Source organism: Pseudopipra pipra, chromosome 5 (assembly GCF_036250125.1).
Source record: "Pseudopipra pipra isolate bDixPip1 chromosome 5, bDixPip1.hap1, whole genome shotgun sequence".
In the NCBI taxonomy this organism is placed as follows: domain Eukaryota; kingdom Metazoa; phylum Chordata; class Aves; order Passeriformes; family Pipridae; genus Pseudopipra; species Pseudopipra pipra.
In genome coordinates, this window is record NC_087553.1 from 20,638,404 (window position 1) to 20,652,273 (window position 13,870).

General features: G+C 37.0%; 1 protein-coding gene across 2 annotated transcripts in view; it reads right to left on the reverse strand.

Annotated features, from left to right (window-relative positions):
• SLC41A2 (solute carrier family 41 member 2) overlaps positions 1-13,870 on the reverse strand; it is a 48,335-nt gene that overhangs the window by 33,972 nt on the left and 493 nt on the right. The window contains exons 1-3 of one of the 2 annotated variants that reach the window (XM_064654859.1): positions 12,462-12,481; positions 6,358-7,089; positions 4,053-4,160 (exon numbers count right to left, since the gene is read on the reverse strand). In XM_064654859.1, coding sequence (XP_064510929.1) covers positions 4,053-4,160; positions 6,358-6,912 — 663 coding nt within the window. In that variant the 5' untranslated portion in view covers positions 6,913-7,089; positions 12,462-12,481. Of the gene's footprint in view, positions 1-4,052; positions 4,161-6,357; positions 7,090-12,461; positions 12,482-13,870 lie in introns of those variants that run through there. The other variant, XM_064654858.1, reaches the window with a different exon arrangement.

A 13,870-nucleotide genomic window follows, 5' to 3' on the forward strand; every position in this document is an offset into this window, starting at 1 on the left:
CAGATTTAGTGAAATAACTGATTCTAAAGTAGATGGGAAAATGAGTGATCAGTAAGAAGCAGCTAAAGTAGGAATTTGGGCAACAAGATGAATTAAAGTGACCAGGCAAGACTTGAAACCAGATGTACTACAGATAACAGAAATCTGCTAATAAGACACTAATTTTTGGCTGACCACATAATTACAATGAAGTAAAGATAATTAGTTAACAGCCCCAAAAGCACAGACATGTCTACAAATTCAGATGCAATTCTAAGCTAAGTGAGTAAGCAGGGTATGAATTAACTCCAATGCAGAACTTAAGTTAGAAATTTCCTCCTGTAGCCCCCCCCGCTGTCAAAACCCAGTCACAGAAACCCACTATAAAAGGTTAAGCTAGTCACAGGTGCACAGTCCTGTATTTACTCAAAAAAAAGTGTCTGGTGGGGAGCCAGCTAGTGCAAATTTAGGTGCAAATTAGAGTAGGAAATATTAATCATACAACTGGCCTCCAAATAACTGTTTAGATATACTCAGAATTAATATTCTCCTTCCGTTCTCACCTAGGTTGAGGATGACAGGATCAAAAGCTGGGTGGATAAAAAGAGTAGGGGGGGTCAATGAAATCAATGTGAAGAATGCAAAGGTCAGAATAACCTCTTTCTGAGAGAAATGGCATGTAAATTGCAGGTCTAGTAGTCTGTAGAGTTTTTGAAACTCTCCAGTAAGTAATGATACAATATGACACAGCACCTGTTTTTAAAACCTGGGGGAAGCAGAGCAATGAAAGCAACTGCCCTGGAGTTCAAATTAACATCTGGGAACTAAGCCCAAGCCACCAACCTAGAAGTAGTTACCTGTAACAGTTCTCCACAGCTTGGTGGTTTTTTTGTTTGTAGTTTGGGGTTTTTGTTTGGAATTTTTTTGTTTGGTTTTGGGGTGTTATTTATTTTTTTAACTATTAGAAATATTAGAGTTCTTGTGTATTTGTTTGCCTTTGCAGCAGCACTCAGGTGGAATGGGGCTGGTAATCCACCAGGTCACAGACCTGTGCACATTGCAGCTGGTGCTGAATCTGAAAAAAGACACAGGAGACAAAACTGGAAGGTTCTTTACAAGACAAAAACCTTCTCCCTTTCATTTTTGTTTTTTGTTTTCTTTTTGACATAAAACCCCTAAATATAATCTTCTTAGCATTACCTGGATAATGAAGGATCTATACTGTTCTTATTTTGTACAGTATTGTTCTCTTAAACCTCCACTGTGTTGTGCACATATACATACAATCACACACTCTATAATATTTACTGATGAGCTCTTCACTAGCAAGAACAAATTAGAGCCACCACTGGCAAAAGAGAGAACATTCACCAAACTCTAACAAGCTTCTACCTCCTCCCTGTGAAGGATGTCCAATAAACTTATGACTAAGGAAGTCCTGGAAAGTATTTCAATCACGTTTGTAACTTAGTCCACGGTCTGTCATGATTCCTGAAGAAAACAGGTCATACAAGGAAACTCAAGGCATTAGAAAACAAACAATCCAATAATCAAAAAAACCCCCACAAGTCTGTTGATGCAATGCTGGGAAGTAGCTTGGTGCCAGTGGTGCTGTGATTGGGCAACACAAAAGAAATTGGAACTCCCACACACCACAGAGCAGTGTTGGAAGACACATACACTTCACTGATCTCTTCTTAGCCAGTTAATTAACCCTCATGGTAGAAGGACGTGAACAGAACTGGCTAACCTGATTTGGCTAAAACAGATATATGACAATTTCTGGTACTGAGATGACAGGAAACCTTCATGGCATGCTTGAATAAAAACTTCTGAAGCATCAACTGATTTATGTCTTGATGAGACTTAATGACAGTGGTAAGTGGCACTTGTAAAACTCCTCAAACTAAGTCTTCTCGGTATTGAATTGATTCTTGGCAGGAGCTTGGGGTTCAAATGGTCAAACTGGCTCTGAAAAACCACATTCAAGACATGTACATATTGAGGAAAACATTTAGTGCACCCTTAAGGTACAGATCATGTTATCTCAGTTACTGGGATACTCTTAGGAATGCCATTTTGGGCTGAGGGGAGTGGCCGGAAACTCATGATGCCAACTTTAGTTTACCACTGGACATGCAGCCTGTGTTGTGGAAACGCCAGTATCCTTTATCTGTGTTTATCTGCAAGAGGGGGATCAGCTCCTGCTTTGGTAACGGTGGATAATAAGAACTGAGGTCAGGAGTCCCAGTGAAGAAAAAGGGTCTGCATGACCCTTTTTCCAAATGTCCCCTGAGAACAGTGACGTTCACAAATGAGATGGGGATGGTAAGGATGGGGAATCCAGTCACTGATTGACCCAGAGAAGTTCTAGATTGTGACTTGGCCAAGGTCATAAGCAGAACTGAGACAAAGAATTAAAGATCACATTAACTGAAACAGTAGTGGTAAAGCTGATTCTGACCCTCTTTTTTTAAAGCCTTCACTAAGGCACTGGTAGACCTTGGACTTGGTGTATTTTTCACTATGTAATACAAGCACTTTCAATCCTCAGGTCACGAACTGTACCAGTCAGAAACAAATTAAGCAACAGGTCAACAGAATAAAAAAGGTCAGGTAGAAGGTAAAAGCATTCATGCCTGACAGTAAAGGTAGTAAGGTTTAAACACAAAATATTGTTAAGAAACAGTGAGAATACTCAGAAGAGTAATAAAATCAAACAGAAAACAAGACTGAATAGCTAAGGCTGACATTGATAAAGATACAACAAAACACATCAATTCTTACGAAGGAAAGTAATCAAGTGCTTGATTACTTGTGTCATGGGCATGACACAAACAAACCTTCACAGGACTGCCCAGGCTATGTCCATCACAGTGTGCATTTGGGCAACAACTCAATATAACGTGGCAATGACATTTATTAATGATAGGACACTCAGAGACCTTGTCAGTACAAAGCATTGTAATATCATACAAAAACTGAATGTCCTTGAGGATTACAGCAACAAAACCAGATGAAATTCAACAGCAGAAATGCAAGGTCATGCACTTATGGACTAATCATATTTCTGCCAGAAGATGGGAGTGACAGCTGGAAATAAACAAAAGCATAAATACGAGGACACAGTCATGGATCACAAAGTGACTGTGACGTCCAAACCTGGCACTTCTAGGCAAGTAAATCTAGAAAGTTTCAAGAGCAATATTGTACAAGACATAGTAAAATCTTATCCAGAGTTACATACACCTTTGACCAGATATGTTCTAGAAGAATTTATTCAGGAGCAGGCAGAGAGTGGGGGTCCTGCTGGAGAACAGAAACACTGCATTACGCAGTGTCTTAGAGAGAGATGCAGTTCACCTATCAAAAATAGTTTAGCCACATTATTAGACTAATCTATTCACTACAGTTATTCACACACATACAAAAGATAAGGTAATATGCCTTGCTTAGGCTAAAAAATGGAGAGGTAGAACATCCCCTGAAATGTAAAAAAGAACTACAACAAATACATAAGAAAGCACATACAAAAAAACCTGGTTATGCTATGTTACAGTGTTGACACACACAAAAAATGTGACACAAAAAACCAACCTGACCACAACAAAAAATAAATAAATTTATTTAGCCAGAATGCTAAAAAAAAAAACCATTTCTTGCAGTTTGATCAACAAAGGTTTTGAATAGCAATGTTACCAATACTTTATTTTGGTGCCACTCAAGGGGTCATTAGAAAAATGTGTTTAAAACATAAACATTTTGTTAGCCTATTCAAACTCCCTCAAAGCCAAAGATATCTCTCAGCTTTACAGAATACACATGTAAATCTTAAAAATCTACTTTATCTGTTTTAAATGGTGAACCAGAAGAGGCTTTAGAGAAGTAAAGTTTTGATATGTGGAGAAGAGGGTTGCCTTTTTAACTTTGCCAACTTAATAACAGATTTAAACAGCCCTGTAACAGTCAGATGAAATCATAAACATAAAACACTTGTGACCCAAAGATTTGTTTCCATTTTGAAATATTTTAAACACGTATCTAAAAGTGAAGGGGAAGAGAAAACTACTTACAGCAGTTGACAGCCTGGATGCCAAGGTCATTTCCAAATTTCCTTTGAGACCAAGAAGTGCAGGAACCAAGATAAAGACTTCAGTAACATTCTTGAACACATCCCAATGCTATATAAAGGATACAGTGGGAAATATTTAATTGAAAAATTCCCTTTAGACCATCCACAAAGTATTCAAAAAAATCTGTAAATCATAACCTAATCCTCTTTAAAAAAATATTTAACCTTTTTATCTTAGACCTAAAAGTCTAAAGTCAGAACTGTTATCTATTTAGATAAAACAGATTTATGATTGTATATTACTGTTTCAAAGATGAGAAGACTATAAGCAAGAATTACAAAATCTGGCCTTAAAACTAATCTAGTTAAAAAAAGATGTCATAAATTTGAAGGGGTTTTTTTTCATGACTTTAAAATAGTACCAGATACTATGACTGCTCTTGAATTCTGGTCTTAATTTTCAATAATAATTTTATCTTTTCCCTTCCAGCTGTGTAGAAACCTCACATAAAACTATGTGAGCTTTTTTTACTTACAGGCTCTGTTTGTATGACAACTAATTCCCTCTTGGAAAGCTTGTCTTTATTCTTCTACCTCTAAGTGAGAAACACACAGGAGTAGAGTTTTCCAAAACCCAGATTTTTAAAGCAAATTCTCTTAGTCTTTTGTGCAGTAAGTTTTCAGCACTGAAATGCTGTGCTACTTTGTATGTCTTGTCAACCCATGTATTTAATTTGTAATCATTTACCAACTTCAACTAAACTAACAAAACTGTAAATTGTGTTTGTATTCATGGATTTGCAACCATTTAAATTATTATTTTAATTAAAATAAAAGGATTCAATTCTCAAATGTAAACAAGATCTGAGAATTACCTGTGTGAATTTACATGGGTATTTACTAGCAGGAAAGAATAATATGAAAGGGCTTGTAAAAAACAAGCTTAATATGCTTCGTGGTATTCAAATTTTCATTTTTAAAATATGTTCTGTCACATTTCAAAATTCTGCTTTACTGACATCAAAGTTTACTGCTTACTTTAAGGTGAAAAAAGATAGTACTGACACTAGCTATTAATTTTTACCTTTGTGTCACATCTCTCTCATTCATAGGGAGCTGGACGGGGAAACCAATAAAGATTAAAAATCATACAGATGGAAAAATCAAGATATATCTCAGTCCAGCTCAAAAACTAGGTATAAAAACACATTTCCTTAAGGGAAGGATGACAAGGTAAAACATTTGGTTAGAAGCCAGTAGTGACAGTAGGCACAACTGCCTCTTCTGTCTGATCATCATGCTGTATCATGCAGAAAATCATATATTAATGAAGTACAAACAAAGTATCTGTACAAAGAATAAATTTGTAAAATGTACATGAACAAAGCAAAGATTGGTGTAAAACAGCCCAAGGAATAAGTCGTGAGGCTTATTTATCAGAAATTTCTGCTTCTTAAAAAACAAATTAGGCAGGAAATAAAAGTCAATATAGTCTTCAAAATGCAAAGAGAAGGCAAGAAAATTAGTTAGTCCAATAAACTTTTCTAAATTGTTACTCTCTTCAGAATTTTCTTCAAATATCACTGCATAAAGTGTTCTTTCATAGGCAACTGTTACTTTTAACTCCACTAAAATGCTGCTGACATCTACAACTGTTATGCCAGAAACTAGTCGTCCTAGAAACACTCTGTATCAGTAGGGTCTTATTGATACAATACTCCAAAACAGGTTTTAAAAATATTATTAAACTTTATCTTAATATCGAGAGAAATTTCTATTTTATCTTAGCCCTGAATAGTTACTGTCAATTAAATCTGCTACCACAAACCAAGATAATTTGGCCTCTCTGGGCCTATCACAATGATATTTCGAGGTGGATGTGACATTGCACCCTGTTCACACCACTGATGTTCATAATTCCAAGTGTTCAGCAGACCTTCTGTTACATGAAAAAGCCACTTACACACACCTGAATACTCAAAAAACCCTCTAAATCACTTCATATGAATTTCATATAACATATTCAAGTAATGCACATTTTCACATGCCATTTTCATGGACCAAACCTACACAGTATTTCAGAAATTGTACAGACTTGAATCACACAAGGAGATGAGGCAATGCAATACATTCTTCTAGTCTTTTTGAACACCTTTCAGCATTATGGTTAATTACAAGTCCCACTTGAACTATGTACACATTTATTAGTGTCAACAGAATTTTGAACCATTATTATATTTCTATCAGAACTATAGACCTCACAGACTGCCTGGTAAAAAAAAATATCTTCCAAAGCAAATACCAACCTGTACAATATCCAAAACCATGCCAGCAGAAACAGTTCCAAATCCTGCTAGCAAAAAAGGTACAAGTATCTGTAATGCCATAATACTACTAGATTCTTTGGGTTGTTTTCTACTTCCTTCCACAATGATATCTTCATTACTGTCACTAGACAGATTGTCTTCCTGCAACATGGCATCTGTTTCTGAAGTATCCAATCCATCACAATAATTATAACTGGTAAAATCATCATATTTAGGGCTACAGCTAGATGGGCTGTGTCCATTGCTACCATGAAAACTTGGTTCTGAGAAGTGATGGTACTCTGTGTGTTGTTCGGACCTAGCATTAAAATCGTTTCCTGCTGGTTGTAATCCATCTTGCCAGACACCATTCACTTTTTTGTGTCTTTCATCCTGGTTTATTTGGTAAACAACAGGAACCATACTTAAAAGTAGTCTCAAAAATTTATCAGACTGAATTGTATTAAGATTTATGGTCCAGTTTACAAAGCCTTCTCTGTCATGGACTTTGCTATTTGTTTTGAAGATGGTAGATCTGCCTTTACAGTTAGTCATAGTGCTACAGAAGTACAGGTTGAAAAGCACTTCGTTCTTCAGGTGTCAGCAAAGAAACCTTGCAGGTGAGTCATCAAGTGCCACACTTACACATGGACCCAAATGTTCTTTTTTTGCATGCAAAAGTGTTTTTTCACTGCTCTCAGATCTTCAACAATTCCATAAGCAAGGCTGGATCTGCAAAAGAAGTAAAAAGTACATATTCAACCTTTAAAATATTGTAACTCTGCAGAAAACACGAGATACTGGTTTAAATTTTCAGATCACCCGGTATCCTTCCAAAGCAAGTATTTATAGAAATGTCAACCTCCTCCAACATTTAACTGCCTAAGTTGAAGGAAATTAGAAGGTAGAAAGCCAAAGCTGGTGGGTGATGAAGTTTCACAACCCTGTGTACTTTCCAGTGAAAGAAAGAGATGGCAGTGTGGACTGTAAGTGAACCAGTGAAGGCCCAGCTTTTATCTTCTTAAAGCCCAAGAAGCCAAAATCTTCAGGCAGACACTGTGTGGAGCCCCAGACTTCAGTGGCCTTGGAGGTGGTATTTCTGCAAGGTGCAAGGGTAAGGACAAATGGAACCCACATGATGCACAGCAGGGCCACTGTTGCTCCTCACACTCTATGCTAATGGGAAAAAAACCAAAAAAACTTTCAAAACACATCAGAGGTGGCAAGCCCAAAGCAATATTCTGGGTAACAAAGTCCTTATGTGTTGACAGTCCCAGCCCTCTATCTCTATAAAAAGATGACAAACCAATATTAGCAGGTAAAATTCAAAATCATCCTAATTTAAAATCATAACAACAGATTTTTCTCTGAAGCAAACATAATAATCAGGTTAAATATAAAATACTACAATATCAAGGAAAGACAATAGTAATGATATTCAGAACAACAGACTCCATGAATACAATAAATAAATGATCAGCATAAACAAAGAAACAAAGGTCAGGCAGACCTACACCAGCATGATGTGGGATAACACAACTCCATAAGCTCATGATACTGTGTCTATGCAAAGCTGCGAAAACATATTTTTACAGACTGTAGGAAATAAAAATATTTTAGAGTTGGAGGACTTCAAGTCTGCATTTCCTGAGAAAATCAAGCTCCTAAGATCATATTGTTTATATTATGATCCCTACACTTTCAATCTCTCTGTTTTAACGCTTTTAATAATCCAATATTTCTGGAGCAATTTCAGATAGACTTTACAGTGAGTGGAGATGTCAAAGCTTTTAGCAACCAACAGCCTTGCAAGAGATCCAAATGTGTGCCTTTGCCCTAAGACATCTTCAAACATTAAAGATAATTCAGTCCTATATGGTCAGAGCAAACCAACTTGAAATTCCTGCTGCTCATAGAATTACTTGGTTTGGGTTTTTTGAGTGAAGAGATGACTCAGAAGCAACATGATGATTTTCCCTCTATCACTTGCTTTATCCAAGGGAGTTCTGACCAAGAAATGAGTATTTTAAAATGACAACGAAGTTTATGGCCTGATTTAGAAAGAAGTTTTGCAAGAAAGAGCAATCTTTTTTTTCCACAAGACCAACAGAGGAGTTTAAGTAACAAAGATCTTTTGCTGCTCTGTAGCAGACTGTGCTACGTTGAACCTTTAAGTGCATAAAAACTCCAAGGCCTCAATTCTGGTTTCCACACACTTTAATTATGAATAACAAAGCAACTTTTGCTGCTGTCCCAGAGGAGCTCTAACCACAGGTCAAAATGGTGCTCTGTTAAGTGCTATAGAGAGACAAAACAAGAAGAGGCAATTCTGTTTCTTCCTGGCCCAAGGGTGGCACTATCTACGTAAAACAAAACAAAACAAAAAACAAACAAAACAACAACAACAACAACAACACAAACAAATAAAGCATAAAAAAAAGACTATTAGAGCACACATAATAGTAAACCATCAACCTAACCATTATCAACTTCTATGACAAGCAATCCTTCACTTTACAGAAGGATTAAGAGGAATACAAGAGAAGAGAAGTTCATGGAAACTGAGGAATATCAAAATTTCAGGAAGGGTATGGCCAAAGGTGCTGAAGGTTTCCAACTGATTTATGATGATGGGAAGTGGCACAGTACTTAGGAAGCTTGCTAGGGGAAAAGCTTTGAATCACTTTAGCCAGCTGAGTTTCAGTTGGTCACAAGAAACATCCAGATTAGAGAGACTTTATGACAGAATTGAAGAATGGGATGTAGAATTAAGATGTAAAAGTGTTCATGATGAAAGACACATACCAAAACCCACAGAAGCCTCACTGGGGTTTTTTTGGGGGGGTATCTTTTTTTAAGAGAGGGAAGGAGTAACAAGTGAATTTTATTTCACCCACAGTAAAATACATTGAGAAAATTTTCTGATAGCTTTAACAAGGCAGAGTAGTCTGGCTCTCATTGTGGTTTCTCCCATATGTCCTCCAGTCACATCACCAGAGTGCTAGACCATGACTCATGGAACTGCAACTCTAGCCAAAAATATTTGTGTTAATTATCCATATATTTCTAACATATGGATTTTTCTTCTTTTAAGTTTGTATTTTTCATTTTTTTTTAAGAAACAAATCTTTTGAGAAGATTGTGGTTTCATTTAATATGAGAAAGTGTTAACAAACAGAAATAGCACTTAAAAGGAGAAAAAGAAAGGAGAACAGAAAAACTATTTGGTCAAGTTCCAAAGGCAGGAAGAGGCTAGCAGTTGAAATATTATAAAGCAGTTTAGACGACAGTCCTTTATGTTTTTTCTACCAAAAAGATTTAGCATGACAAAAAGTGAACTAATGATAAATGCTGGAAAATGAGAATTTTAAGAAGATAAACTGAAAAATAAAGGATCACAAAATTGTTTAGGTTGCAAAAGTATAGTATAGTATACAGTGAAGAGTAATTACTTCTTCAGAGCATACAGATAGAAGATAACTATGAAGACTTCTGAATGTAACTATTAATTTCTAAAAACCTGTTCCAGCAAACATAATTTTTCAAATGTCAATATTTTCATCCTAAGTTATAGGATGTTAATACTGCTGTACTTTTAGGGGGTTTTTGCACCTACAAGATGCAGCAAATCATCTAAGGAACTGTAAGAACTTCCTAAGAAGCTTTATCATTGACAAGAAAAATGCCTGTGTTGTGTGTTGTCTAGAAAAGATATGGGAGCTAAAGAAGCAAACTCTACTTGAGTAACTCATATGAAGAAAAGGCAGTTAAAATCTCAAAAATCCCATCCCCAGCCTCTGTAGGAACAGGAGATAAGTGAATCTGGTTTCTTGATATATAATCAGGAGGTTGCAGTAAAAGGTGAAATACTAAAATAAAAAAAAAAAAAAACAGAGAGAGACAAAGATCCTTTGAGAAGCCAGGAAGCAGCCTCAAATTTATCATATCTGGCACGTTGTATGTGAAATGAAAGGACACCTTGTCTTTGTCACTACAAGCAAAATAATGAGCTGTGCCCAAACTATGAAAATAATCATTCCCTCTTTATTGTTTCCTAAGTACCTATTTTTAATAGTTTCTTATTTCCCTTCACATATTTTATAGCAAAATTACTGTGTATTTACCTCTCTCTGTGTCCTGCAAACATACACAAACATAAACAAACAGTCCTGCAAACATAAACAAATAAGAAATAGAGCCATACCCTGCCATTCATGAAGATGTGCTCCTGAAAAATGAGGCACTAACAGAGAACAAACCAATTTTACCCATAAGAATTAATACAACTGATGCATGCAGCAATTTAAAAATTACAGATGGAGACAGTATATACAATGTGGAAAATGGACAGGCAGAAGTAAATGCTGTGGAAACAGGACTATGAGCTGGAAGAGATGCTGACTTTTGGAAATGCACAGCTGCTTTAGAAAAATATCAGATACTTCAGCTATGAAACTTAACACCTGATCATTATCACATTTTCCCATCCTTTGCCTTTGATTGGCTTGATAAATCTGAGAAAGATGAAGATAACAAAGAAAATGTAACTGTTCAGGAAGAGGCTCAAAGAACTCTCTTTATTATTGCCCAAAGAATTGTTAACATCGCTTTAGACACACCTATAATGCAGTTCTCAAAAGCATGGGAAAGAAAATGCTTCTTTTATACTTTCCCTTGCTTTAAAGAACATCTAGCATCAACAGGATTAAGGGAATAGATTCTACAGCTAAATTTGTTCATATAGGGATTAGACTGCCAATAATTTATTTAAAGCATGAACACAATAAATCACAGTGATCTTTTAAGACCCTTCAAAAAAAGGGGAAGGGAGAAGAATCGAGCATGAAACTTCTGTAGAGTCAACATTGTGAAAGGCTAAAACAAATATTTATCAAAGTTTAGGTCTAGGGAAATTTCTGATTTCTTTCAGAGTGTGGCTAACAAAACCAAAAGATAACCCCTGTCAAAGTAATACTGAGGGTTTTCACAGAATCCAAAGCTAATAACACCAGAGTCAAACCCCATTTTTCCTAAAAGCTCCAACGTTTTTTTACAGGTGCTCTTTTAAAGCAATAATCATCTCTACATTGCACTTCTTGGTAGTACAGAAAAAAATACAATTGAATAAATGTGCCTATCTGAGAAACACCTCTCAGTAGAAGAACAAGCCTTGGAAAGGGATTCAGGAAAGTAATACAAAATGTTAACAAAACATTGAACTTTAATATTTTGCCATTATAAGCAAAGACGAAGCTGGATTATTGTCTGGCTTGAAAGACTCTTTTTGTGTCTTCAGAGATGAAGTCAAATTCTTCTCATTGAAAGGATGAGAGGTAGCAGGCACAAACTGAAACACTGGAAATGTAATTTGAACTCAGAAAAAGCTGGATTTTTCTACCATGAGAGCAGTTGAGCACTGGTTCAAACAGATTATGGGGATTCCATCCCTGGTGATATTCGAAACCAAACCAGACACGGCCCCAAGTAACCTGTTCTACGTGACCTTACACTGAACAGAGGTGGCTGAATAGAAAATTTCCTGAGATCCCTTCTGACCTCAACAATTGTGAGATTTTGTAAAGTTTGAAATATGAGGGTTTGGGGGCCTTCTTTAAGTTCAGAATACAATTTGCAGAAGTGATACAGGGATCTGCATGGCCTCTTCTCCACTACTGTGACGTGTATACGAACAAGTGTCAGTACCACTGATACCCTTCTCACAGCGTGGCTAATCATTTACACTGCTGTAGGGGACATATCAGTCGAAAGGGAAAGCTACACTGTATCACCTCAGCATTACAGAGAGTAAACAAACAGACTGTATTATCATTAATCATTTTGTAGAATCCGGAAACCAATGTGGTATGCTGGGCTAAGACTATTTACAGCAGATACTTAGTGTGGAGTATTAAAGATAGGGGAAAAGGCTGAAAATTAACAAATGTTGCATGCAAGGCAGATATAAGGGCATTACGTACCATTTCTTAAATATTATGCAGTAAACTGGTTAACGCTGTCTTTATTTTATGGCAGTTGTCGGTTAAATTAACAGCAAGAGAAACAAAAAGAAAAAATAATAAGGGGAAATAAATAGATTAAAGAACCTCCAGATGCCTTCTTGAGAGTAAGACACTGAAAGACTTGCCAGCCTCAGGCTCAGTTTTCAGACAAGTTTGAGACTGCTGCATTCCACTTCCTGAACACGGCAGCTTTCGATTTTGGACCCAAGGAAGAGAAAAGCAGTTGTGAGAAAAGGATTTGGTTTGCCTCTCCACTTCTAAGGAAACTCATTTAGAAGAGATCAAAACAGAGCCAGAAACAAGGCAGCAAGGCTGTGAAATGTGGACAGGTTGTAAAGTCACCCAAATGGAATACCAACGTGAAAAATACCAGGCAAATCACATCCTGCAGCCCATCAAAAGCAGGTAGGAAAAGTATGAAATATAAGAGATAACGCAGTCCTGTAGATTAAGTAACCAGTAAGTACTTACCAGGATGAGTCAAAACTGTACTATTTGGGATCCTGATTACAGTTTTCTACTGTCAGCACCAAGGAAAGATTAATTACTTATTAACTCAGGCACTAGGATACAGACTTCGCATTGTTTTTTGTGGATAATATCCTAGAAGTATTTGAAAAGAAAATTATACACTGCTATTTTTCCTTCTGAAGTGTCTACCAGTCATACTGCAGTATTTATGGATCCAGTTTCACAATCTCTTAGGGCAGTAATGTAGGGAATGCTGCCAAAACAGGTCATTCTACCTGCTTTCATCTTTTTACTCGCATTACTGAACTGGTAAAGTGAGGATAACTAGGGACATCTACTAAACACTGCTGGGATTCTTCCTAAGGACTAAACAATTCTTTAATTTTATATGATCCACTTATTACAATGTGGTCTATAACCTAGGATCAAATGTAAGTGAAGAAGACACACAACTGTATCCTGGACAGTGGGATCAGGGAAGAGGAAACTGTAACATTCCCTGAAAATAAAGAAATAGACAGCTACAACCTGAACTTAATTGAGAAATAATGAGAGAGCAGAAAGTAGACTAAATCACAAAAAGCTCCTATGTTTTGGCAGAAAAGTATGGAAAGAGAATAAATGCACCATCACATGTTAAACGCTTGTAAACAAAAAAAGAGATGATCGTCGAAGTCTGTCCGTGTGCTGTTCGGGTAGAGGTTCCATGCTTCTCTAGCAACTGCAACCGCGGTGACAAGAGTGGCATATTTTTATGGGTGCAAAGGTGGGAGCAGAACTGCCTGCACATACGGATGTACAGAGTGCCAGGGAATAAGGGCCACTGGCAATGTTGGGCAGGTCTTGTGCACGTACAGAGAAACCAAAGAAAAGGCTCATTGTCCGGGCTACCTGGAGCAGTGCATAATTACGCGCACATGATGAAACGCGCTCCGGGCTCTGAGGAGCGCAGGGTACCGGGGCCAAACGCCCGCAGCATCCGCGGTCCAGGACAGGACCCCGGGCAGGCCGGCGAGCGGCTG